Below are 26,586 nucleotides of genomic sequence, written 5' to 3' on the forward strand. Positions count from 1 at the left end.
TGAACAACATCATTCCAAGTTGCCCTCCTATAGCCATACGCAGAGATCTACTGGCTCTCTCTCCGTCCTCAATGGAACTCAGCAATTTTGAGAATCGCTTCCGATCGTTAGCTCGAAGCACATCTTGGATTAGATTCCCTTCCCAATTGGGCACTAGTGTCAGATGTTCCTGTGATGCTCCAGCGCGGGGTAAAAGCGGACCTTGCCATGGATGGTTCCTGTGACGGGTCGGTCGGTACCTGAACCGGAAGGCGGAAGACTCGAAATTGAGTTTATGGGTTTCCGAGATACCAGGGCTTTCTTCCGGAAGAATATCCTGAAGCCGACTGACGGACCAAGAGACTACCTAGCTCTGACGACTTATTATATCAGGGACGTACCATCATAGCTCTGAATACCCAACGTGTTTCCTTGAGATAATCGCTCCCCAGCCTCTCCTTCAACTCCCCCCATAACGTGGACATTCGTCATCATGGGAAGCTCACATCATCTCCCCTTCAGCCTCAAAGACGATTCCCTCTTTCGTCCCAAGTCCCTCATCAATGGAGAATTTGTCTCTTCAAAAGAAGGCAAGACTTTCAATGTCATCGACCCAGGAACCGGTATGACATGGGCTTCATGCCCAGACTGTACAGCATCCGACGTCGACGCCGCAGTGAAGTCGTCCTATGAGGCCTTCAAGAGCTACTCCAAGACAACACCACGCTTCCGCGCTCAGACCATCATGAAATGGTATAATCTGATGGTTGCCGCACGAGAGGATCTAGCGCATATTCTTGTTCATGAGACTGGCAAGCCTTTAGAAGAGGCCCGTGGCGAGATTGACTATGCGCTTACGTTCGTCTGGTGGTTCTCCGGTGAAGCAGACAGGGTGCAAGGGTCCTCTCTTACCTGTGCTATTCCTGGTCGACGCGCTATGACTATCAAACAACCCATTGGTGTTGCAGCTGCTCTTGTGCCCTGGAACTTCCCTATCGCTCTAGCATTACGCAAAGCAGCTGCTGCCCTCGCTGCAGGCTGCACAATGGTCATCAAGCCCTCGCCCGAGACACCCCTCACAGCAGTCTCAGTCGCTTATCTAGCGTTGAAAGCAGGCTTTCCGCCCGGTGCCCTCAACGTGGTTACAACGTCACTTGAGAATACCCCGGCAGTCGCTGAAGCTCTTTGTCTGAACCCGCTTGTGAAGAAGGTGAGCTTCACTGGTAGCACGAGGGTTGGCAAGATTATTGCGAGTCTATGTTCCCAGAATCTCAAGAAGACAACGTTTGAACTTGGCGGGAATTGCCCTTTCATCGTGTTCGATGACGCCAATGTTGATCAGGCTATGAACCAGCTTATGGCTCTTAAATGGCGACATGCAGGTCAGGCTTGCGTCACGTCTAACAGAGTATTCGTTCAGAGCAATATTTACGATTCTTTTGTCGAGAGACTTGTATCTGAAACTCGGAAGTTAAAGCTAGGCCATGGCATGATGGAAGGCGCTACGTTAGGCGCATTGACGACTACTCGAGGCCTCGATAAGGCAGAGGAGTTGTATGACGATGCCGTCAGCAAGGGCGCAAAAGCTGTCCTTGGCACAGGGAAACGCTACGACGGGGAGGGTTACTTCATGGAACCGACTATCTTGACCGAAATGAAGGACGAAATGCTCATGACACACGAGGAGATCTTTGCTCCTCTCCTCGGCGTCTACCGCTTCGAGTCTGAAGAGGAGGTCGTCCAAAGAGCAAACGACACTCCCTATGGCCTAGCGAGTTACGTGTTTACCAAGAATATGGATAGATTGTGGAGGATGTTTGAGAACCTCGATGCTGGAATGATTGGTTTGGTAAGTCGATCTTCAAGATTTGTTGGTACGGAAAAGCTAACTTTTGGTGTAGAACACAGGCAACAGCTCTTCAGCTGAGGCGCCGTTTGGAGGAATTAAAGAGAGTGGACATGGAAAAGAGAGTGGTAAGGATGTTGCGATTGATGAGTTCTTGATCACTAAGACGGGTACCATGACTGTCGAGGGGCAATATTGAGCTATATTATTTAATCTGGAAGTCCTAAATATATTCTACAAGCTCTGCAAATCTTTCGCGCATTTCTATTGAGACTCTGCTTACTTGCTTCTTGTATGCTCATATTTAAGCCAGATCCGCGTGGGGCTCCAGTGAACGTCTCCGCTGTCGCATTAGCCACTAATCTTGAGCGATTGATCGGAAAATACTTTTGCCGATCGAGAGTTGTAATTTTTTCCTTTCTCGCCAATATCTCGCTTAGCAGCAACCCTGTGCCATTCACCCCAGCTCGCGCCCAATTACCCTTAATTCGTCAAAATATCCATACTATAAGGACTCACCATGAAGAAGTTCAAGCGCAGTGCGCAATCGCAGCCAAAGCATGGCAAACCGGCGTCCAGCGGTGCATCCAAAGCACCAGTTGCGCCTCCAATCCGCCGCCCAGGATGGACCGGACCAAGCTATTTACACAAACCTGCCAAAAAGACACCTACACCAGCGAAAGATACCAACCCGATAGAACAGATCCAGAGTCTATCTATTAAGCATCAACAGCTCGTTCTTGATACAATCAGGACTACATTCCCTGCTGTGGACGAGTTCGACACCTTGAAACCAGTGTTGCGCGAGATCAGAGAAGCGCTGGAGCAAAAGGACTTTAGCAAAGCGTTCGGGAGCGAAGAGTTCATGGAGGCGTATACGATTCGATGGAGTCCGAGTAGAGCTTTGACGATTGGGAATGTGTTGGCGTGGATGTGCAGTGAGATGAGCGAGGCTGCGTGGGTCCAGCAGTTCCTTCACAATGAAAAGCCTTCCAAGATTGTGTGCTTTGGACGAGGAGCATCTGACTTATTAGCGTGCGTGGCATTGCTAAAGCATTCTCATGAAAGTGAACCCGACGAACTCCCTCGGATAGAGTCAACTTCTCCTGATCACAACGACCGTGCTATGGTTGATCTCAACCTCATTGATAGACACGATTGGTCAGGCATCGTCACAAAACTACAACATATGCTCACACATCCCCCTCCTCTCTCCAAATATGCGACAGAAAAGGCCCGCGCTTCAAATATCTCCGCCCTCCCATCCCAAGCCATAAATCTAGCAGTCAACAACCTCGACATCCTCAAAAGCGATAATCCAACCCTACATACCATGATTGGGCCCAACCCCGCGCTCATCACTCTCTTCTTCACACTCCACGAATTCTATTCCATCTCTATATCCAAAACTACAGCCTTCTTGTCAAGACTGACCGAGACAGCGCCCAAAAGAAGTCTATTGCTCGTTGTTGATAGCCCCGGAGCTGAGGTTGTGCTGCCTGGTAGTAGCGACAAAGGGGAGGAAAAGAAATATCCGCTCGAGTGGCTACTTTACCAAGCTCTACTACCGCCTAAGAGCGCAAATTCGGAGGGGCAGGGAGAACCAGCATGGAGGAAACTTATTAATAGTGGTCATGAAAAGGAGTACAAGTTACCTGCAGGACTGAGATATCCAGGAAGTCTGGAGAATACCAGGTTCCAGGTGCACCTATTGGAGCGTTCATAATACCAGGTCATTCTGAGACTTTTATTTAGGTCAAGTTTCCAATCAACTTGGGCCGTGACATGTTTTGGCCTCTCAGTGTTGATGGAAAATAATGATTCCAGGCTACTGATACACATACGTGAGGTACTGTTTGTAGAGATATGACGATGTACAAGAGGTTATTAAAAAATAATAGACGCCCTTGCCAAAACAGATTAAATGCTCCGGAAGGAGATTGAAGTATGTAAGCTAAAAACTTTGTGAAACCTATTCTTGTACATGGTTATTGCAGAGGCATAGGACGTGAATTGTGTCATTCAGGGTAAATCGGAGATGGATGATGTCGAGACCGGAATCGTCAAAAGCGGATTAGCGCGAGATGAATAAAAATGATATTCCCGTGGCTATACCCGTCGCTGCGATAACGCTTTGATTCCTGTGATGCTGATAAGACAACTCGAGTTCATCGGAGCGTGCCACCCCCGCAAGCGTCTCCGGTTCTGCACCAGACCAAACAAGGAAAGCAACCAAATCTTTAGCCAAGGCCGCGCTATCTACACGAGTCAACGACCCAAAACCGCATGATAAGCAGATCCAACTTTTAATCCTGCATCTGCGTTAATCCTCCATCTCCATTTCTGCCCCATAATCCACCTCATTCGGAAAGTAATCTATCATCCATCCCAAGTTCCATTACCTCTTTCTACTTGATTTTCAATAATGCCTCGGTCAAAGACCACCAATTTCCCAAGAGGCAAACCACGTGGAATCCGCCGAGATCGGGACTGTCAGACCTGCAAAGCCCGGGGTGTCAAATGCGATCTCAACAGACCGCGCTGCCGACCCTGCGCCGAATCAGGATACGCATGCGGAGATTATCCACAGCGCGTTGTATGGGCGGCGAATCCGACGCCGAAACCTAGCAGGGCTGAGAATAGAAGTGCCGCTGTTATTGAGAAGTCGCTTGCGACGGATCAGCACGAGGTTGTGGAGCATCTGTTGGCGTTTGGGAGTAGTTTGAAGACTGCGAGGTTGGCGACGAATGACGATGTTTGTGTGGATCAGGGTCTGGGGCTTATTGATCAGGTTGATTACTTTTTGAGGGCGAGGATTAGTAAGAGGAGGGGATCGACGACTGATACTGCTCTGCCGACTTCACCGTCGTCGTTGTCATCTGGGGAGGGAGCGCAGGATGAGGATACTCTTATGTGGCATCGACTTGCAGCTCTCAAGAGTCTTAGTGAGGCTTTGAACACTGCTGATCCAGCGGCCTTTCTGGGTATAGCCGTCTTTGCGTTCTTCGAAGTCGTCTCAGATGGAGTTTTTGGCGAATGGGACTGTCATCTACGTGGAGCCCGCTCCTTACTAGACTGCCATTGCAGCAACAGCGAAGAGTTCCAGCAATTCTCAAGGCGCTTCACAGGTCTAGAAGAGATCGTCGCCTACTTCGCATGGTGGGATACCATTGGAGCTCTGGTCAGACAATCCACCAGCAACACCAAGAGCGGCCTCATCTTTGACGACTGGCATCGAAGTTCGCTGGGCCAAGACTTTTTCGACAGAGTTGGATGTCCAGCAGAGACATTCTGGCTATTCGTTTCTCTGGTCCAAAGCAAAGAGTCCACCAATTTATCAGACAGCCTCACTCGAGCAATGGCGCAGCTTCTACAGCTCGGGATGGACAAGACAGAGAAAGGGAAGTGCAGCGATATCTACCGCTGCGCCGCCGTCATAGCCATCCTCACAACAACACAAAGCCCTTCAAATAGTGGTGAAGAGGCCTCTGAAACAACACTTGAGTTTGCGGTCGACCGGATCTGTCACATCATTGAATCCGCTTGCTCAAGATCCCGATACTATCCACATATGGCTACGCCTGCCTACCTAGCGGCAATGAGAGCAACTACTTCAGCGCAATGTAAGATATTGGGGACGTACTGGAGGAATTGTCAGATGGGAGATATTCCTAGATATTCTGGTGTTAACATACAATGTGAAGAGATATGGAGGAAAAAGGGCTTGATATAATAGAACACGATAAGTAATAGATCTTAATGAAAGCAATGGCTATTGTTTAACTAAATGATGCTTAAATCTCTCTGAAGCAAATGAAGTCACTTTGTATTGGATCTGTGTTCAATTACACCAGCCTAACCTCCGACTCTCTTAGGCGGTCAAACCAGTCCAATTTACATACCTGAAAGACTCCTATACGCTGGAACGTTCCATCATCTTTCTTGCAGAGCATAAGTCCTTCCTCAAGTGTAAGCTGCAAGCACCAAACCTCTTCAACACTCTCTTCATCAAAGTCAAAAATTCCTAGCGCTACAAAAAGTGACATGTCTCTATCCACGCTCCCCTCCTTCATCTCCTTACGCCCAAGCACAACTGGTCGACGCATAGTACCTGCTGGCCTCTTTTGCTTCCGGAGCGAAGCAATGAATCCGCTCGACGGTGTTCTCGTGAGGATAATTGCTTCTTGAACACACCCCAGAAGCTGTAGTTCGCAAGACGGCATGTGCAGTGCGTCAGCTCCGCAGTGAGGATCTACCGTCCAACGGTGTTCCTTCGGCCTTATAAATGGTGTTCCGCTTTGACTCTCTGTCTTCATCCTCCGAAATTGTTGGAGGGCAAGAGGCTTGACGCCACCTTGGATGGAGGCCCAAGACCATGAAGGCGCTCTGATCACGGGGGCGGGTGCGAAACTTGTTGGCAAAGGTCTCGTCGCTGGTCCAAAGAAGCTGCTTACTTTATACCCAGGTCTCCACAACAAACAACGAACGAGATCACATTCCCAAAGACCAGCAAGGTAGCGTGAGTGCAGAGCCTTGGAGATAGGTTCAGCGATGGATGCAAGGGCAGCGAAGATATCATGAGGGTTCGATAGCTGGCGTCTGGTGAAATCCACGACAATCTCGTCCCAATACTGCAGGAGTCGATCCCGCCTCAATTGCGGATTTACGTTACCAGTCAGAAAGCTGTGTAGCAAGACAGATTTACCCTCCTGATAGCTGCGGTCTTCCGAGTAACCGGAGCTTCGACACAGGAAAAAAAGCTGCTCTTTGCCAAAGAACACCACCCGTCGGCTCAACCTCTTCTCCTGACAACACCATCCACGAGTCTCAGTAACACCATAGTCAGCGGATCTCAAAGGCCCAACAAGAACATTTCCACCTTGGCCATCTCCGAGAGGAAATTCGCAGCAGGGAGCATGTTGTTTGTAAGTATTGGCGATGAAGGAGTTGCGAGCATCGCCTGATCTTCCTGCCGTGATAGTAAGAGTTGCGTGGCCGTATACTTTGGCCATTAGTTTTGATTCACGTTCCCAGTCATCTTTGTCGCCCTGTATTATACATAGAGCGTCGATCCAGATATATCGGATGGCTAACTGCCGCGCTAATGTGATTGTATCGCGATGCGCGGCTACGAGGCGAGGTTCGTCGATTCCTTTCATCATTTCGTCCTTCGTTCTGTCATTGAGGGTGAAGGTGTCTGTGCCGGGCCCCCAGCAATAGGACAGCGCAAGATATTTCTCCTTCATCCTCTGGTCAGTTACGACAAGTCGTGGAAGGTCTCCTTGTTTCGCGTTGCCAACGTCGATGACCCTGGTGGGCATATCGTGCGTCTTCTCAGCACCGCACGCTGGATGGGACTTTGTACATCTGTTGAGAAAATCTCGGATTAAGGTGAGGTAAGAGTTCGGCTCATATTCTGCCGTGCAGATCCGTCCTGGTGTTCGCGAACCTGCCGCTGTTCCTTCTTTCCTACTCAGCGCATTAGTATTTCTTCTAATATTAGATGAGTTTTATGTAGTTTAGACTAGACTTATGGCCGAGAACCTAAATGATCACACAGAACTGAGTTCTTCCAACATCGTTCTGAGATGGAATGAACCTTACCCATAGACTGCCAGGTTTATGTAACTAAGTCCATGGCTGCTTTCCTTCACAGAAGTGATAGGATTATATCTCCCGCACGACACAATAATGCGCGGCTGAGTCAGAGTAGGACTGTAATCTGTGAAATGGACGTAGATCCAGATCCCTGGCTCAAACTTCGTAACTCCTTCCGGAACTTCACCGTTGAGAACATATTCAATCTCAGTAGGTGCCCATTCCCGGCGGAAGCCCGTCCAGCAAAGTTGACAAAAGTCGCAGCCATCTTCAGCGCTTTGTTTAAGTGAGGAGAGGTTTGGGTGGAATTCTAGGTAGAACCGATCCTGATCAATAGCGAAGGCGCGGCAGAATGCGCATCGCGGCATGGTTACTGGGTCTAATAGTTGGCGAGGACTATAAAATTTATGTTACGTGTAAGGTGCGTGATGCGAGCATCAGCTGTCAGATTGTCGGTCAAGAACGTCTAGAGGAGCCATCCTATGACTAAGCCAAGGACCCATCCAAATGGATATCAGGTCCAAGTCTAGTATGATGGAATGTTTCGAAAAGGCAGCCATGTAAGAAAAAGCAATTATTATAACATGCAGCATGCTTGAATGATATTACATCACTGGGCTATTCCTGCTCCCATAGATCCATGACTTCTTACACTGCTCTCGAAAGTTGGTTCATTTATATTAAAAGTTCATTTACTAAAATGCTGTGTAGCCCCCATCTACAGGTAAGCCTATACCCGTCACCCAACTGCTATCCTCTGAAACCAAGAACAAGGCCGCTCTCGCAATGTATTCTGGACGTCCTAGCCCTCCAAAAGGGTGGAGTGCTTCCACTTGGGCTCTGTTCTGTCCTTCAAGACCAGCTATAAAGGCTGTGTCCGTGTCTGCGAAATGTTATTTTCTGGTGGTGATAGCTCAACGTCAAGGAAAAATACTTACACCCGGGACATATAGCATTCACGTGGATTCGGTGCGGCGCGCAATCCCATGCTGATGCTTTGGTAAGTCCCATCACAGCATGCTTGGATGCCACATAACCAGCGATACCCGCGTTGCCAACCAGGCCGAAAACGCTCGCTGTGTTCAAGATCCAGCCTCTGTCGCCACATGGGAGCGGATCTTGTTTGATCATTTGGGCTGAAGCATACTTGCATCCAAGCAAGACTCCGACCACGTTGATATTCATGTCCTTCTCAAAGACAGTTTGGTCGAAGTTCCAAATAGGTTGGGGATCCTTAGCTTCCATGGCAACACCGGCGTTGTTAACCATTCTTGAAACGAGGTCTGTTAGCAGACTGCCACTAGAAATTTGCGCAAGGCCAAGATGCCAGATCGTTGTAATCGAAGAACAGGAATGATGGACATACATATCCAGTCTGCCAAACCTTTCGACAGCATATTTCACTAAAGCCTCTTGTTCTTCCGATTTGGTGACGTCGACCTTGAAGAACTCGGCTACCCCGCCTTCCTTTTTGACCAGATCGTGCGTTGTGATAGCCAGTTCAGAGGCAACATCAGCACGGGCTTTCTCAGTCAAATCTGCGCAGATCACTTTCGCACCATTTCGGGCAAACTCCAGCGAAATTGCACGGCCTATCCCGCTGGAAGAACCAGTCACGATGGCTATCTTGCCGTCAAGTCGTCCCATAGTGAAGTATGTGATAATGAGAGTGAAACTCTATCCTCTGTTAGCATCTATGTTAATGGTGAGAATTGGCAGTTATGTAAATATACATGACGTTCTATGCGGAGTAAACAACCAATTTTGCCGACAACCTCGGGTCTTTGATATTGCCGTTTTGGGAATCCCGTTTAAAAGACAACGTAGCTCAACTGTAGAGTTTCTTCATACTTCCAATCACGAAAAAAATTCCGTTCCAAGTAAATCCTCTTCAATCTTCCAGAAGCTTATTATATATTCAAGATGGCAGAAGGCGGCTGCTTATGTGGAAAGATCCGGTACCGTTACACGGGGGAGCCTGTGGTTCAGGTACGTATCCACTAAACCCAACATCTGTTGGCAAACACTGCTTTACTGGTATCAGCCGGCTAATTACTCAAGCAGGCCCTTTGTCACTGTGGCGATTGTCGCAAAATCAGTGGAAGCGCATTCAGCACCAATATCTTAGTCCCTGAGCAGAATTTCAACCTCAGTCAAGGCACACCAAAAGTGTTTGAGAAACTTGCCGATAGTGGAAATGGGATCACTAGCTATTTTTGCAGTGATTGTGGGACCACTTGTTATCGACAAGGCGAATCCTTTCCTGGTCTGACTATCATCAAGGTCGGGACGTTAGATGCCTTTGATATGCAACCTGCACTTGAAGCGTATTCTGATGCTAGGCCCAGTTGGCTAAGCTGCGTGGATGGTACAAAGCAAATATCTGCTCCAAAGTAGCAAAATCGCCCAGGCTCATAAAGCGTCCGTTGTCTCTTTTGAATAAGTGGAATATTTATTATACAGACCGTTGATCTAAGATTTGTCTTCGACTTTCTCCCTTATCGTAAGACAACGTGAGTTAGAACGAACTGTTGCTGATTTATCCTGAGCTACTTCTGTAACTCTGTTTACTGGTTACTATACGTTTACTTATATTGATGTTGATAGTCAGTTTCAGCTAAAGGCGTTTTGCTCTGGTCCCATCGTCAGATCAAAATGTGCAGGATGGCAACCCTAGATTGAGCTCAGGTAGCAAATAAGACTCCATTCACACGTTGCTCTCGTATCATCCCTAAAATAATGAATAAGAACGTTAGCGCCCGAGGAAAATATCGTAAATACTATAGCTCGTTGGGATCTATTCCTGCTCCACCCCGAATCCTAACATAAGGCACATGAGTCTTGGGAAAATACGCCGTCACAGGAGCCACTTTGCACTTGAAGTACGTCCTCCATGAAAAGGACTTTTGAAGCCCGCTCTTCTTGTACACCTTTGTCTCCTTTTTGGAGCATGGCATGTCCATAGAGATAGTCGTCCAGCGGTTATACGTCGCCACCTTGGTCTCCATGGCAAACGACCCGTTGACCACCGAGAAGCCCCTGAGCTCAGCGTCCATTATGAACATGCCGTCGCTGTATACACGGAGAGGGCTCGAAAGGTAATCTCTGACGAGTGTATCTACTGCGTCTAGTTCGGCGATCAATGCAGCATCTGACTCGGGTGAGTCGGATGTGAGTTCTGTATCAGGCCAGATAACGTTGGACCAGCTGAGGGACCATACGTTATCGTGAGTTTCTCCGGATAACTGCTTGTATTCTTTGATGACACTTTGGAGTGGTGAGAGATCAGTCTTGATCTGTTTGGCTAGCTCTGGTAGGCGTTGAACGATGGGAATGAATAGGAAGATGTCGCTCATCTTTTTGAACTTGCCCTGCTTGATCGTGGACAATAGACTTGTCGCCTCTGGATACTTTTTGATGTCCTTTCTGAGCTGAATAGTGTCAGCCAGCCTATTGCTGAGTCGGCTAGATGGAACGTCAAGGGGACCTCGGACTGTCCAGAGTCTATTGGCAGCTTCGATAACCTCATCGACTGCAATCGGTTAGTTAGTACTTGTGCATCCATCGTAAAGGTACTGTGTACTCACCCCGGTCGAGGAACTTTGGGACTCCCTGTCCATCACAGCGCTGCAGCTCCTCGCAAATCTTTTGCTTGCTTGAATCAAATTCCGCACGCATGGTATCGTAGTTGTTTGCCAAAGAGTCAGCAGCTTCGTTAATATCCTTGACTCTCTCTTCGATACGAGTAAGGGCGCCATCCCATTGAACAAGTACCGACTTGATTGGGGGCTCCATTGATTGGAATGAGGCGGCAAGATAAGCGTTGACAGCGGCGCTGATGGAATTTGCGTTGCAGTTACCGGCTTGACAGGCGGCGACTACACGAGCGAGAGACTGGAATACTGAAAGGTCGATCTGTGTAGTTGGTATAAGCGTAGTTCCAATGTGTACTCGGGGAAATTGAGAGACTTACATCCTTGGCTTGGGCGATGACCCAAGGAGCGATCGACTTGAGAACATTCGCAATATCAACTTTGTTGTTGAGAATTGGTAGACTAACCTTTCCAAAACACTGGGACCCATTAGACGAGAAATCAAACGACAAAGAGGGAAAAAGAACCTTTTCGATACTGAGGGTGTCGTCTGCGACCTTCGTGGTAGCTGTGCTTATCTCGCCCCGAATAGACATGGCCGTGAAGGAACCCGTCGTCGCAAAGGTTTGCAAGCGAGTGAAGCAACCGCAGATGGCCTCTGATGACTTGATGAACTTGTCTCCCAGAGTCTTGCCGAGCGCCCTACGAATATCTTCGCAGAGATCGATCTCCCTGGTAAGAATGGTTAAACTAGAAGGAATTTGTTTCGATTTCTTCTCCCAGCCTGAACCAGTGTCAGTCAACCGTTTATATGTTTTGAGAGTAAGCCTTACCGGGGACGCAAGTCCATACTTTACAACGCCTGAGGGGTTTTTTAACGGTTGGGCAGCTCCGTGTCGCCGATACGCGGCTTTTGCACTTGTTCCACTACCTGGTATTAGTATACAGGCTATACATATGTGTATATTGAATCTGGCCTACCGTGGGGACCTTGACTGTCCGCATGTTGACTCTGACGCCACTTGGTACGGTGACCTTGATCTTGCATGTTGAGACTTCTTTGACACCAGCGCAGATAGCGGGTAGATTGTTGAGCCCAGCATTTTGAGCAGCGGTCACTTGTGCCAGCAACACGATGGGCAACAGAAATGGGAATGGGAGTCGCATCTTGAGAGGTGAGTTTAAGATCTTGTACGCTTCGGCAATACAATCAGGCTGGTGACTACTTTAAATGTTCCATCGGACTCGACGGAGACTAGAGGCTTATAGCAAGCCAGTTCAGCTGAATATTTGTGGCTGAGATGGCGCTTTTAGATGGGAATGCACGATGTATAGGGCTGATGGCTAGATTTAGCCTTACGAGATACAATAGCCCGCAAACAGACAATTTTAGCGAATGACTAGAAACTAGGATCGGTAGTGCAGTGCCAAGAAATCTGGATTCAGCCCAGGCCTCAGAGAGACAAAGACTTTAGAAGAGGGTGGTAAAATAAACTTATTAAAGAATCTACTAAGTTTAGCCTAAGTTATCTAAACATTTTCTTCCCTTAGGATTAAGGTCCCGAGCTTTCTTTCCTCCCTGAGCCAGGTACGGCTGTTTGAGGGGTGTCGTCAGCCACAGCTCTTCATAGCCCCGAGACAAAACGCCATCGAGCCGGAAATGGTCTTAGTCCAGGCTGAATAGTTGCAATCAAAGGCAAAGGGGGTTTGGGGTTTATTATCTGACTGAAAGCGTCTACGGCGTGATGCTGGGGTGTAAGCATGCCGTTGTGCCTTGCAGGAACTGACTGTGCTGGCATAGAATTATACATGCCAGTGCTTTTATCCCTAGCCTTTAAAGAAATAGTGTAAAATAAAGTATTATACATGCTTACTTTAGTGGCATTACCGGTATAACGATTCAGGTCAGCAACCCATAGTATCTCTAGCCTTACGAGTGGGATTAGATGAATCGGTCCACCAAGGCAAACACCACTGTATAGGCCGCTCTATAAGCAGTAGAGCAGTAGTGCCCTTGGTTAGATAATCGAACATCGCCGCCATGATTGCCCCTATGATCATAAGCGCCGACAGAGCTACTACTCGATGCGTTAACCCGTCTGCCAGGCTCTTGTTGTATCCCCGGCGATTGAAAGTGAACATTGAGTGGTATTGCTGCTCTGCAGATTACTATCTACCGGCGTTGGAAAGCCGTTGTGGACCAAATGAGTACTCACTTATGATGAGGATCATGGGTGTTGCAATGCCTGAAACGAGTTGTCAACGGTAAGCTCTGCAGTGCTGGCTGATTGAATTATCATTCGCATGATGTACCTCTTAACCGACATCACTCCGTAAGCAACACTCTACGACGCATCCCCACCTTTTACGGCCTCAATATGCATGCAAGGTGCAGGGCTTGAATGGCTCTGCTGACACATTTCAAGCAAGTGACCTGTCAAATCATGATTTTCAGACAAGAAAGCACACTGTAGCCGGGCGCAGCCTGAATCAAGATACGAAATTACAAAAGCCGTGGCGCTGCTGACGGCATTCGGCATGCATTTTATTGGTAGAGTACTGTTCGTATGTACAATATGCAGGGTACCTTGTACACGTGTCTACCAGTCAGAGGACACAGAGATACTTGTTTTTCAGGCGGAGTGCGCATCTTGTAAATTGTCTAGGCATTCTTACTGTAATTCTGACCGGCATATTTTCAGCCTCTGACCGACCACTCATGTATCTCAAACTAATCATCAAAAGCGTGCTTTTCTTCAGTGGCGTGCTGTTTATATTAAGGTGCCGTACTACTGATCACTTTATGGATGAAGATCTCGACTTCATCTGATTGATACATAGCATTGTCCAACTCGTCTATTCACACACTGCGTAGCGTCATATATTTTATGTGCGTTCTACATTCATTATGGACGTTGCAGGTCTTGCAATCGGCATCGTGGGCCTCTACACTGCATGTCGGGACTGTTACGATTTCTTCACCACAGTGAATGCAGCTCAGGCCGATTCCTCAGCTCACCTGCGCGAGCTGGAAATTCAGCAATCAATCCTCAAAGCCTGGGGCTTCCATTGGCAGATCCAAAACGAAGACGGCAGCGACCCAGGATACTCCGATCATACCAGACGGAAGCGGTCTAAACTCCATCAATACCTCTTGAGCAACCGATTCAAGGCTGAAGGAGTGTTCAAAACCCTTTCTGCTCTTGCGGATACCCTGTGCAACCGAGAGAAACTCATCAAGCGCTATGGCTTCCAGCTTCAAACAACTCAGGCCATTCAGGATGGATCACAGCCGACGCAGGATGGCCAATTGACCATCCCGGATGCTGAAATTGAGGATGTCGAGCCAGTCCTCCTTGAAGTTCGAAACCGCCTCTCGATGCTTAACAAGCTCAAATGGGCTTTGAAAGACAAAGAAAAGTTCAAAAAACTCATTGCGGACTTGAGATCTCATAGTGAGAACCTCTATCGGCTCTGTCCCGAGAATGCATTCGAGTCTATGAACATATATCTTACGATGGAGTGTTTGGCTAGGCAGGAGTCGCCAGACGGCCTCAAGTGGACTTCAACACTCGCAACCGAGAATGCAAATATCGACAAAGAGTCTCTAGTGCGACAGGGATACGAATTGCTGGCTTCGACGGCCACCCTGAAGGCATCGGTGAATAAAAACAGAGACAACAAGGAAGCAAACGACAGGAGCCTCACCAGCATTGACGAGATAAAACCTGAGATGAGATATTTAGGAAAGGGACTTGCACTATTCGAAGAGCAAGTTGTTTACGTGGAAATGAGGGACTACCGCGGACCGCCGCTAGACTTTACGCAAGAGCAGAAACAACGGTTGAAGAATCGTCGAAAGCGGGAGCGCTTCTTGTCATCATTGCCATCTTACAAAAGGCATGAAATAAGTCAAATGGATCAATTTAGCAGCAGTGACGACGACGAACCGATCGAGAGAGTCAGGCCAGCAGATCCTAAGCTTCGTGCTCTCATTAGGAATTTCTTCGATACCTTTCAAGGCGCCAACATGATGAAGAATGTCTACGGTTTGGATATCGTCGGGATGATTGATCACTCTGAAGGCGACGACAAAGGCCACTGCAGCATTCTCTATAGGCTCCCAGGCACGATTGGCTTCCAGAGCCGTGATAGGCCTGCGGAGAATCTGAAGCTTCGCGCGCCTGTGACGCTACAGTCACTCCTAGGAACGAAGCGGGAAAAAGGCATCCGTTCGATGCTCGGCGCACGTTTCGAGCTAGCTAGAAAGCTTGTGCGTGCCGTTTGCCTCCTACACTCCAGTGGCTGGCTGCACAAGAACATACGCGCAGAGTCAGTTATGTTCTTTCCCGAGCATGTAAATACGCTCCAAGAGGATCGATACGAGGTCAAAATTGAAATCGATGTCTCGAAGCCCAGCCTGATGGGCTACATCTTCTCACGGCCGGACGATATCACCATCCGCAAAAATCCGACATCAGCGCCAGTGCCAGAAATGGAAAGCCTCGTCGACCGCCGAAACAGTCTGAGGGTGTCAGGAATTACAGAAACTTGGGATAGTCCATACGAAGAGTCAAAGTTAAGACGCCGAAAATCAACTCCTTTCACTGCCAGCATATACGGTCGCGATAAGCTAGGAAAGGTTGCCTCAGCTGAGGAAGCGAAAGAGACAAATATCAGTGGCTTCACACTTGACTATTATCAGCATCCCGCGAAGCACGCAGACCCCAAGCGCTTATATCGCCACGCATATGATGTGTACTCTCTTGGGATTCTTCTTATTGAAGTCGGCCTATGGGAGAGCTTGAAGGACGATGGCTTAGACTCGGGCTTGGACTCGGACTCAAATAACGAAGAAGATCATTATGAGCGAAGGCGATTAATATGCCGAAATTATCTCGATCGCTTGAGATGGGAGTGTGGAGACACTTATGCGGATGTTGTGCTTCGTTGTCTTATGATTGATAGCAGCGATGACGAAGTAGCCAAGGCGAGCGAGAGGGAGCTTTGTGGTAGAATTGTGGCTGACTTGGAGAACTGCCAGGCTTAGTTCTGATCATTGAAGCATTTGGCAAAACCATTGCCGACTAGTTCAAGGGAAGAGCGCCGATCTAGGGAATTTCTAGCTTTTTATCAGTTTAGTAGTGGCGACGAATGGTGAAAGAGGTTGTAAAGAACGACTGTGCCCTTCTTTACCTGAGAAAGCTAAATCATATCATCACAAAGAAAGACCTCAACTATTTGCGGCTATATAATATCTGTATATACACAAGAGTGCTCTTCTACCCGGCGATACTCTCTACAGGCATGGGCTGATTTGCAGCAACCATCGGCTTAGGCGGCCATTCCCCAGCATTAAATTGACATTCCAGCGCGTGATAACCAGGGCAAAGAATTCGCGTTGCCTCCACGTCGCAGCTAAAGTCTTTTCGCACTTCTGAAGGCAAAGTTACTAGGGCCGAGCAGTTAAGAGGGATAGTCAACGACATAGTAAACCGTTGACCTTCAAGTCTCCATTCGCACGCAACAAGCCCATAAGGTCCATTGAATGATACCTTGGTACTAGTGATGTTCCCTCCGGGAATGGGGCGCACCCGAATAATGCGCCAGCTGGGCTCGTGAGGCGAGATACCACCGACTGTCTTATGGAGCCAATCGCCTACTGCGCCAAGAGCATAGTGGTTAAAACTCGTCATTTGGCCGGGATTAATGCGACCATCGGGTAGCATACTGTCCCAGCGTTCCCATACAGTAGTTACATCGTGCGATACTACAGCGTATAGCCAACTAGGGCATGTGGTCTCGAGCAACATGCGATATGCCAGTTGTGAACAGCCAATCTCAGATAGCGCATGGGAGATAACTGGAGCTCCAGCGAAACCGGTGCTGATATGGAAGCGAGCAGTGCGAACCAGACAATCGAGAGCTTCTCCAGCTGTTCTGCGTTGTTCCTCGTTCTCGGGATAGAGTCCGAATCTGATAGCGATACCAAGACCCGTTTGCGATGTTGACGTGAGGTTCCCTTCTGCTGTGATATACCTTCGCTGGAACAGGGCCTTGAGTCGCTCCCCATCTTGTGCATATTTAACAGCAAGCTCCGTTTTTCCTAGGACAGAGCTTAACTTAGAAAACACCGGTGTTGCATAAACAAGATAAGCATTCGCAACAAGGATATTGTCAGTTCGCCCGTTTCCAGGATCTTCCGGCGGTGCACTGGGGTCTAACCAATCTGCCAGCTGCCACCTATCAGGATTCCAAAGGCCATCTAGAGCCCTACCAACACCCCGTTCTAGCCAAGCATACATGCTCTCGAACTGCCTCTCCAATAGGCCTCTATCAGAGCTATACTGATACAAAGCGCCTGGAGCTAGGACAGTGACATCATCCCAGATCGCCTGAGCCATATAAGGCCAATTGGAACTGATGGCATTGGGACATACAAGAGGAGGTATACCGGCCTTCCCTTCCTCCAGTTTTTCAGGTGATACATCTTGCAGCCAGTTACTGAGTATACCCAGGGTGTCATAGAGGTATGTTGCTGTTGGGCACAATACTTGCAGATCGCCGGTCCATCCGAGACGCTCATCTCGCTGCGGGCAGTCTGCAGGTAGTGAGAGAAGGTTGCGGCGCAATGACCAGACGATATTCTTGTGTAGTTGGTTCACATAAGAGTTGGAGCACTCGAAGAATCCTCGGCGCTCCATATCGGGATGAAGCACTAAAGCTTGGACGTCATCGGGCGTGGGACCACCGCTGGGCCATCCTTCGACCTCTACATATGGGAAGCGATGAAAGGTAAACTTGGGTGACCAATCCAATAGAACCTCGCCTCAACCGATGATAGTATCGCAGCACTTTGCGTCACGAAGCGGCCGTGTACCCAGCTCTGCATTCTCGATAACCTCGGCATGACGAAAGGTGATGAATTTGCCCTTCTCAGTAAGGAAACTTGGTATGAAGATCTTGCCCACAAGGTTCTGACCAAAGTCTAAAGTTTTATTACTGCTCCGACTGGTAAAGAGACGCTTACAGGAGATCGTCTCAGTGACGCGAACGGGAGGGATATCAGGTGCTACGAGTCGAGCCGATGGTCTTGGGAGAGCCCTTGTCCTCAAAGGACCTAAAGGTATATGGTCCATGTCGTAAACCTCGTCATCGTAGATCTCACTTGTTATAACGGGATTCGTGGTACATGACTATGTATCGTCTGTGACAAGATCCCAAGATGCTTTGCCGGCTGCATCCTGGATCTCTAGCTGAGCAAATAACCCTAGCTCATTGTCTCGTAGCAGGCATCGGCTGCGGTCGGATTTTCTCAGTCGTCCCCATCTACCTCGCCGAAGTATCAAAGCCCGACCATCGCGGCTTTCTGGCCGGCCTCCAAGGAATGATGATTGCGATTGGCTGCGGCGTTGCCAACTGGATCGGATACGCTGGCGCCTTTGCCAAGGGAGACGGACAGTGGAGGATCCCGCTTGCTATGCAGCTACCTATTCCAGTCATTCTTCTCCGTCACTTTCTCCCCAAGTTGGTTGGTACTAAAGAATAGGCATGACGAGGCTGGGCAAGTACTCGCTCGTCTTCATGATAATGACCATGACGAGACCTTCATTGAGCAGGAGCTTTTTCAAATCCGAACTCAGATTGACCTTGACGGCTTCATTCATCGTGACTATGAGTGAGCTCTCGGACTCATCTGTCATCCGGGTATGCCCCCATTTCCAGAAAACCCTGCTTTCCTATTTAATATCATGTTACAGAATTTCCAGAGCGTCTTCTACCAAACAGTTGGCTTCACTGGACGTACTTCCCTACTGATCAGCGGTGTTTATGGTATGAGGGGAATCATAGGTCAAGTCAATTACCTCGTCTTCGTCGCCGATAAGACCCCTCGCACTTGCGCCCTATGGACTAGATCTGTGCTCTGCGTCATGATTACTATTTGCATGCCTCACAGCGCAGAATTGGGTTCCTCAAACAAACAATGACAACCAGGGTTCCATTGCGTCTATCTTCCTCTACTCTATGAGCTACGCTGTCTTCTTCAATGCCATGATCTGGTTGGTTCCTTCAGAGCTCTTTCCTTTCTTCTTGAGGACCAAGGGTATGGCTCTAGCTGTGGCGATAAAGGCTATCGTAGCAATCGTTTTGTCTTAGATAACACCATTGGGTATTGCTAATGCCAGCTGTCGGCACGTCCATGCACCCGAGAGTCATGCATTTTGTGTAAGACAACTGATCTTATCTTCAGATACTATTCACTTTTCATCGCATCTAACGCCGCTGCCACCTTGTTCTACTTTTTCTTTCTCTCCGAGACTGTGAGTCGTATCAATAATCATTCAAAAACCTTGGCTAAATTGAACTAGTCTGGTCAAAGCCTTGAAGAGATAGGGGGCTTTGTTCGGGGACGACGTTGTTGCTCCGATTTCTCGCGCTGATCATATTGCCGAGCTCAGTGGACTAAAGGATGGAGTGTCCGTAGGATAAAATTACTGTTGAGTCTCCTAGGTTGAAAGAGCGATAGGGAGGGTAATAAGAGGCCTGGTAAAGAGATTTATATAAAGATATATATATCAAGCGTTAAAATTATAATAATAAAGAAAAAAAAGTAATATAAAGAAAACGCTAATTTGATTTTGCTTAGGAATTAAGTTAAAAGTAGCTTCTTGGTCTTATCTTTAATTATTATATTTAATTTACTAATGATTTTAAACCTCTATTCCTTGACCTTATCCATTTGCCTAGATACATCAGCTAAAGACATCAGACCAGCAACAAGAATAACATCTACATCTCTTTCTCTTAACTCGCGTACCACGTAATCAACAACCTGTGAACTATGGATTCGTCCTAGCTCTTCGCGTGAAGTTTTCAGCAACTTTAGCCAAGATTGTCGACGTTCCAGCGCGGGTATTGTTTTCAACAGTTTTCGGATCTGGCTATGAAACCCCCCTCCTGGTGAATAATAGATACTCTTGCGGCTAGGGTAGAGCTCAGCAAGAAGTATTATATCCATTCGCGATGTAATACCCTGCGGGATCTGGATGTCGAGGATTCGCGAAAACTCCGTTGATAGCATCGTATCTACCAACTGGTATGCGGTTGCGAGGTTCCCAACAGCCAGGACGTATTGGCCTCGACAGAGGAAATCTTCAGGTCTCTGTCTTGGCTCAAACAAGTATCCGGTATCAGGAAGTTCTGAGTCGAGCCTACCGGAAGTTATATCCTTATATACAAGCTCAATCAAAACCGGCTGACCCCATTCTTCGGGTGTCAGAGTATTCCTCAGCTCATATAACAGTTTCAAATCTGGCTCTATTGTTGAATAAGCAGTGGTAAGAGCTACGAACTCCAAGTAGTGAATGATACACCAACAGTGCAGAGTGCGGATAGCATGCTTTATTGTGCCGTCAAGGTGAGCACTATCTCGGTCTACGCTTCGAAAGCGATCAAGAACATATTTGACCAGTGACTCAAATGGACTCTTGCCGTCCCAAAAGCGTTTGCGAGCTCGGGACAGCGCACGAAGAATGACAGGAAGACTATCAACCAGCCAAGGCGTGTCATATTTGCTAAGTAGCCTCTTAACGATGGCGCTGGCCCTCTTCTGATCCATATTCTCATTGGAGAAAGCCACATAAATGCTGGCTTCTACAAGTTCCAGCTCGAGGTAGTTTGCACTCGAACGGAAACACTTTGGGAAGTACCAATATAAGTGACCGGCAAGTAAGCCGGATAACTGCCATACTTTAATAGCATCAAACAAGCTGTCCTGGAATGAAAAATTTGACACCAGGCGACCATCCAAAGCAATAGCCAGAGCCACTTGCAAAGACGGATTGGACGTGGAAGATCGATACTTGCATCTGTTGTCGATTGACATATATTTGAGGTCGACGTCGAGGCCACGATCGAGATATATGAATTGAGCTCTAACAAGATGGGCTGCAAGTAACCTGGAAGTGTTATTCCCGTCAGGAGACTCGCAGGCCCCGTACAGATCATGGCCAGCGACTGTATCCATAAGAAAATCAAAAACACTTCGGTGGATGAAATTGACTTCTTTGAAGTTATAATCTCGGAGCCGCTTGTCTCCCCTCCATAGAATGTACCGAGGGTCTCGGCCGTGATTGATCACCTCAAGCAGGCCACCACAAACGACTTTCACTTCGTTCTCGGCTTTCGAACATCTAGCTAGGAGTTCATCGACTGTTATATTACGACTCATGCTTAGTATTGCCTCCATTGAGTTATCTTGTATAGCTGTCGCCATTACAAGTAATGAAGACATGCTGTAACCAGGCTGATCTAGTGTCTTGCTGTCGTGCTCTAGATATTCATTCATCTTTCGAGCAAGAATCGTCAGACTGAAGTAGTGAGATGATGCCGTTCGAACACTGGGCAGCCGGCCATTATCCCCGATTCTATCCCACATGTCGGCGTAGAGCGTAGCCAAATCTGAGGGAGTCTGTTCGAGGCGTTCTCGAAGTATCTCGATGGTTGTATAGTCGTGCCGTATGGCCTGGTTCAGGCGATCCAACACAATAGAGACCCAAAGGAACACGCCTTCAGCCTTTTTTACAATCTCATGTACAAGTTCATCCCGATCGCGGCAATGAAGCCCAGAGATAACGAGTCGTTTTCGTACGAAAAGAGTGATATCTCGACAGTTCAAGTCATGTAGCCTGATCCGCAATGCACCCTTGAAAAAAGAGCAAAATGCATGTTCCTCCCTGCTCGATGCACAAAGCTTGACGTTGTTTACTTCGAGGAGTTTGTGGATGACTTGAGCATTGGTCCAGTCGGGCCAGGGCAGATTTTCTAGCTCTTTGGCCTCATCCAGACCGTCTAGGAAGATGCAAAAGGCCTCGGGGGAAGCTTCCAGTGCTCTAACCAGAGTCTCTGTTAACTCATCGAGGCTCCAGTCCGAGTGACTCCGCTTGTGCCGCACGTAGGGCTGGGCTTCACACAACTTTCGACAAAGTGCAAGTCTGCAACCTAGGACTTGATAGAGGAGCGACAAAACCATGCCTTCCACGTTTCTTTGTAACAGCTGGCCGGGCTTCCAGAAGAAATGAGTAAGAACTCGTACATTCGAGCGCCAGGATTTGAGATGATTCATTGTTAAATGTTTTGAAGCGATAAATTTCATCAGAGAGCTCTTGCCTGAAGCTGGCTTACCACTGACCCAGAAGATATTTAACTCTGATTCTAACCAGCATGGAAAACAATCTGAGTCTAGCTCATTAGTAGTCTCGACATCCTCTGGGCAGCGAAAGACCTTCATCTCACTAGTCTGTGTGTCTTCTTGAGATGTTTGACTATCCATTTCTGACAGATCAGATTCATATGACGAGCCATGATCCGACTGTGGTGAGTCGTGTTGATCAAACATCCAATTAAATGTTCCAGGATAGTTATTTGATATATGGTTTCTTCGGCTGTTCATCTCTGGGAACCGTAGACTCGACAGAAGTTGCTCATACTGTTTCTCAAAAGCCTTATCCTGCTCACGATCCACCAGTTCCTGACGAAGTTGATCAATCGACTGAGAAGTACCCTCACGGATTGTGGTCTCCAATGAAGATGTTTGATGTTCAATAATAGTTCTCGTCGTTGCGTGCTCATCTGCCACTCGGGAACTTAGTTTTGCAAATATATCAGTGCCCAGGTCTGAGACTTTTGTGGAGCCATGTGCTAGCTGTGAAATGATGTTCCGCAAAGCCCCTTCGAGGTGCTGGAAAGTCTCTAAAGAGGTGATCTCGGTGGCTTGGGATTGGCTGCAAACTTGGTTCAAGAGGAGACTGTGCAAGAGCTGTTCGTGGCGCTGGAGGTTGTGTTCGGCATCTTCAAGTTCCTTTCCACGCCAAAGTGCCAATGCGCTTTTCTTCGACGCAGCCACTCTACCACGAAGCCCTTTTCTTGAAGATTCGTCAACATTAAGCGTGACGAACTGTTGCTGCAGCTCCTCCACGCAGTCATGGACCTTTTTGCCAACATCGACAATTTGCTGCTGAGTCTGGCCCAGTGGCCCAATCTGTGCGGCGGTTTGGTTCATCTCATTGAAGCAAGTCTTCGCATTTTTGAGATACGAGTCGAGTTTTAGGTCAGGAGCTCGGCCATCGCGGATATTGCGATACACGTGGATGGAGTCCTTGGCAAAGGTGAGGATTTGCATCGCGTTGCAGAGAATGCCCACTCCTAGGAGGGCAGCTTCAGCGCCAGACATTGCAACGTCGTTCTGCGGTTTGAATGTGATTACTCAAGAACAGTTGAGCTGAGGGAGAGATGGGGATGAGAGGGTGAGCTGAGCCGCGATGCGGGGTTGCATGAAAGTAAGGCTGCAGGATCAGACCGAGGAAGCATAAAGCTCGTTGGTCAATGACTGACTGATAGTTGCATATCTGTTATGCAAACACCCTTTCGGAAATGTAATTCTATGCAACGATATGAGAAAGCTCCCTACGCTTACTTTAGTTAGTATACCGATAATTATGCCTATTAATAATTCACCGTCACGGTAAACAATGCTGATATAACGATGAGTAGCCAGTCGTAAGTTCTCAAACGCGTATCATTCTCTCAAAGTTTCATGTTCTTTTCTCTAGGGTGCAAATAAGTCCATGTTGCTGTACAAACCAACGGTTCGATGTTCGCCACTCAGCCTTGGGATCGTCCAACTTGATAGTATACCTCCTTAGTAATTGCGGCATCACCTTGTGCATTTCCATCAGGCTAATGTACTTTCCAATACAAGTTCGCGATCCTGCGCCAAAAGCCAAAAAACTATTTTCCATCTTGGAGAGCAACCCCGCGTCTGCAGTTAACCAGCGCTCAGGAATGAAGGATTCAGGATCCTTGTACACTCTGGGGTCCGAGTGAAGAACCCATGGGTTGATGCCGACGACTGTGCCTCCGGGGATGAACTGCCCGCATATCTCTGCGCCCTGGGGCGGGACATGCCGCTCCATGAGAAGCCCGACAGAGGGATGTAGCCGCATCGCTTCTTTGATCACAGCTCCCATGTATGGCAGATGACCAGTGGATTCCTTGTATGAGATAGGGTCGCTGAGCTTTCCGCTTTTATCAGCTGTGTCGATCTCTTCTACAACCCTTCTCATATTTTCTGGGTGTTTGATGAGGAAGTAAACAATTGCTCTGAGAGCGATGGCGGTAGTATCCGAGCCGGCAAATACGTTGGTTGAGAGATGTGTAATAACATCTCGGGTACTCATCTTGAGCGGATCCCTTTTCTTGACTGCAGCCCACTTTGACAGAAAGTCCCTGCCTCCGTCGCCGTTAAGCTCCAGTTCGCCGTCCCGCTGGATAGTTGTCCGAGAATTGATGGCCTTTAGGGTGAAGGTCAACACGGCATTCCATGACTCCATGGCTGGAATCAAATACGGAAATAAGGGGTTGCCCAGCAGAAGTGGGTGCATCTCCGGCACCTGCCCACACAGAGCTGCGTAGAAGAGAATACCCTCAATGGTCTCCATCATGCCGTCAACATCTGCGCCAGTCTCCAAGAACCCTAGCTTCTGTGCGAAGGTTACTTCACCAACGACGTCGAAAGCGTAATACTGAAGCCACGCGCCTAGATCAATGGGCTTATCTGTCGTGGCCCATTCGTCGAGGCGTGAAGTGAAGAGTTGAGTACAGGAGTCCATTGCCTCCTCGGATCCGAGAAGACTGGTCAAGCTGTAAGCGTGCGCGACCTTTTTCTTCTGTTCCCGGTGATAAACCGTGTCCCGTGTTGAAAAGAGGTTCATTTGCGGTTTCTTGTTCCAAGAAATACTCTGAATAGGGTAGAATGCTGACTGGAGAGTCGATGTCAGTGTAAGGATGTAGCTAGAGAGGTTGATTTACCAACCTTGGTAAATGCGCCGGTCAATCCATAGATGGTTTTGATGGCTGCAGGATCGCCAACAGATATAATGCGGGGTGCAATTCGAACAAGCGGGCCGTGCTTTTTGTGTAGTCTTATAGCCGTCTGATGAGATTGACCGTTGTAAACATCGTAGAGTCTCCAAAGTTTTGTCCATTTTGCGAGAGGCGGGCCGGGAATACAAGATAGACCAGGCCGATATCTATCGCAAACATAGCTCAGAGCCAAGAGTAAGAAGAAAGACCCTACAAAATGATATTGAAGGGAAAAGATGGTTGCTTTTACGATAGAAAGATTGATGCTGAGCATTTTATTAGAAATAGAATGGAGTATTAGATGATGAGCTGAAAAGATGATATGAAAAGCTTTTGTAACTAAGCAAGAGGAGTCGATATAATGAGGAAAATAGAGTCAGAGTGCAAGAACAATGGCGAGGGGAAGAGGGGTTGTTAAGTGGGTATAAAGATATCACAGGGCTGATCGTATCTACACACCAAATACGACCTTTTTCGGAAGCCAATGCGCAATCTTCCCGATTAGGGGAAAATGAAACTCTGAGGACATATGCATATTCTTCATGACCAATAGCAAAACAGTAGATCTGCAAATCTGCTGCTGACTATGCAGCCCAGTCCATGCAGAGTAACCTCGCCTGCACTCTGCCCAATTGCAGAGTTAGCATTAATCACGCAAATGCAATAAGCTTGGATACTCATAGGGTAGGGCGGCAACTTTTGATAATCACTAATCTCTGAGCGCGTGATGCATATTTCGATACGTCAGAACTATCGAATGAGAGATATGGATGAAGGACCCAAGAGCGTTAGTTTGTGTAAGATTGTCACCGCGAGTCCAATATGTCAAGGTAATACGGGTTAATTTATATCTGGAGGTCAAAGTATATGGGTATTTGGCAAAAACGGAATCATAGTGCCATATGAGGAGCCTTGCTCTACCGCCCGCCAAGCTTGCCAAAGGCCTCCTCCACATTTGCTGGCAGTACATTTGACACTCCAGGCATATACAAATCAATCTTCAGGCCGCTGTCGGTAGCAAGCTTCTCATAAGACTGTTTACTCACATTAATTATCTCCTCTAGATACGACGCGGGCGGGGTACTTACCTCTTGAACCTCTTCATACTTGGCCAGAACAGGCTTCAAGTCTGATGCAATAGCATCAGGAAGGGATCCACGCTCGTAGATATTCGTGATGATTTTTGCGAATTGGCTAAGGCCTTTGGAAAACTACAAGATTTGAATGTCAGCAGGCGCCAATTGCATCTTCAAGCTGTTGAGATTTACTGGGCCAATCAAGTCCTGGAGGGCCTTCTTCTTGGTGTCATCACCAGAGCTCTCAATGGCCGATTGGGAGTCGCGCATAACTTCAAGGTCGTCCTTCAAGTTGATGGCTGCCGTGTTGATACGGGCCTTAAGATATGGTCAGCTCATGCGTATCATGGGGGCGATGGAAAGGCGGTACCTGTCCAGCTTCTGATTGTGCATCACCTCGCAGTGCGGCACAGAGCTGTGCCACGGCAGATTCAACTGCGCTTAGGTTTTGGGATATCTGTTTCATTTTTGTGGTGATGTAGTGCGACAGAAGACAATTGCGTATGGTAAAAGATGAAAGTTGCTATGGAGGATAAAACATTTCTTTAATTGATATCAAGCCCGATCTAAA

The 26,586-nt window shown here is 47.9% G+C and overlaps 9 protein-coding genes across 9 annotated transcripts; 5 read left to right on the top strand and 4 right to left on the bottom strand.

Moving 5' to 3' along the window:
- Positions 1-472: 472 nt before the first annotated feature.
- FTJAE_9456 (succinate-semialdehyde dehydrogenase) lies at positions 473-2,024 on the top strand (the record flags this gene model as incomplete). The annotated part of the gene is made up of 2 exons (XM_037356379.1): positions 473-1,828; positions 1,881-2,024. 2 exons carry the CDS (start codon positions 473-475, stop codon positions 2,022-2,024), a joined length of 1,500 nt encoding a protein of 499 aa, XP_037203439.1.
- A 321-nt stretch (positions 2,025-2,345) lies between these two features.
- On the top strand, positions 2,346-3,551 carry FTJAE_9457 (uncharacterized protein; the record flags this gene model as incomplete). Its single annotated transcript, XM_037356380.1, has 1 exon — positions 2,346-3,551. The coding sequence occupies one exon, from the start codon at positions 2,346-2,348 to the stop codon at positions 3,549-3,551; it is 1,206 nt and encodes a 401-aa protein (XP_037203440.1).
- A 699-nt stretch (positions 3,552-4,250) lies between these two features.
- Positions 4,251-5,558, top strand: FTJAE_9458 (uncharacterized protein; the record flags this gene model as incomplete). Its single annotated transcript, XM_037356381.1, has 1 exon — positions 4,251-5,558. The coding sequence occupies one exon, from the start codon at positions 4,251-4,253 to the stop codon at positions 5,556-5,558; it is 1,308 nt and encodes a 435-aa protein (XP_037203441.1).
- A 112-nt stretch (positions 5,559-5,670) lies between these two features.
- Positions 5,671-9,070, bottom strand: FTJAE_9459 (uncharacterized protein; the record flags this gene model as incomplete). Its single annotated transcript, XM_037356382.1, has 5 exons — positions 5,671-7,294; positions 7,430-7,819; positions 8,120-8,306; positions 8,362-8,723; positions 8,790-9,070. The coding sequence occupies 5 exons, from the start codon at positions 9,068-9,070 to the stop codon at positions 5,671-5,673; spliced, it is 2,844 nt and encodes a 947-aa protein (XP_037203442.1).
- A 1,133-nt stretch (positions 9,071-10,203) lies between these two features.
- Positions 10,204-12,183, bottom strand: FTJAE_9460 (uncharacterized protein; the record flags this gene model as incomplete). The annotated part of the gene is made up of 5 exons (XM_037356384.1): positions 10,204-10,955; positions 11,011-11,338; positions 11,397-11,800; positions 11,850-11,943; positions 11,998-12,183. The coding sequence occupies 5 exons, from the start codon at positions 12,181-12,183 to the stop codon at positions 10,204-10,206; spliced, it is 1,764 nt and encodes a 587-aa protein (XP_037203443.1).
- Positions 12,184-13,924: 1,741 nt separating this feature from the next.
- On the top strand, positions 13,925-16,066 carry FTJAE_9461 (uncharacterized protein; the record flags this gene model as incomplete). Its single annotated transcript, XM_037356385.1, has 1 exon — positions 13,925-16,066. One exon carries the CDS (start codon positions 13,925-13,927, stop codon positions 16,064-16,066), a length of 2,142 nt encoding a protein of 713 aa, XP_037203444.1.
- Positions 16,067-16,298: 232 nt separating this feature from the next.
- FTJAE_9462 (alpha-rhamnosidase) lies at positions 16,299-18,155 on the bottom strand (the record flags this gene model as incomplete). The annotated part of the gene is made up of 3 exons (XM_037356386.1): positions 16,299-17,845; positions 17,897-18,004; positions 18,047-18,155. The coding sequence occupies 3 exons, from the start codon at positions 18,153-18,155 to the stop codon at positions 16,299-16,301; spliced, it is 1,764 nt and encodes a 587-aa protein (XP_037203445.1).
- An 86-nt stretch (positions 18,156-18,241) lies between these two features.
- On the top strand, positions 18,242-19,173 carry FTJAE_9463 (high-affinity glucose transporter; the record flags this gene model as incomplete). The annotated part of the gene is made up of 3 exons (XM_037356387.1): positions 18,242-18,547; positions 18,777-18,849; positions 18,974-19,173. The coding sequence occupies 3 exons, from the start codon at positions 18,242-18,244 to the stop codon at positions 19,171-19,173; spliced, it is 579 nt and encodes a 192-aa protein (XP_037203446.1).
- Positions 19,174-19,735: 562 nt separating this feature from the next.
- FTJAE_9464 (pisatin demethylase cytochrome P450) lies at positions 19,736-26,481 on the bottom strand (the record flags this gene model as incomplete). Its single annotated transcript, XM_037356388.1, has 8 exons — positions 19,736-23,260; positions 23,492-23,517; positions 23,663-24,836; positions 24,890-25,106; positions 25,861-25,973; positions 26,028-26,150; positions 26,208-26,333; positions 26,386-26,481. The coding sequence occupies 8 exons, from the start codon at positions 26,479-26,481 to the stop codon at positions 19,736-19,738; spliced, it is 5,400 nt and encodes a 1,799-aa protein (XP_037203447.1).
- Between the last annotated feature and the right edge of the window lie 105 nt (positions 26,482-26,586).

This window comes from Fusarium tjaetaba (genome assembly GCF_013396195.1).
Source record: "Fusarium tjaetaba strain NRRL 66243 chromosome Unknown NRRL66243_c0000215, whole genome shotgun sequence".
In the NCBI taxonomy this organism is placed as follows: Eukaryota; Fungi; Ascomycota; class Sordariomycetes; order Hypocreales; family Nectriaceae; genus Fusarium; species Fusarium tjaetaba.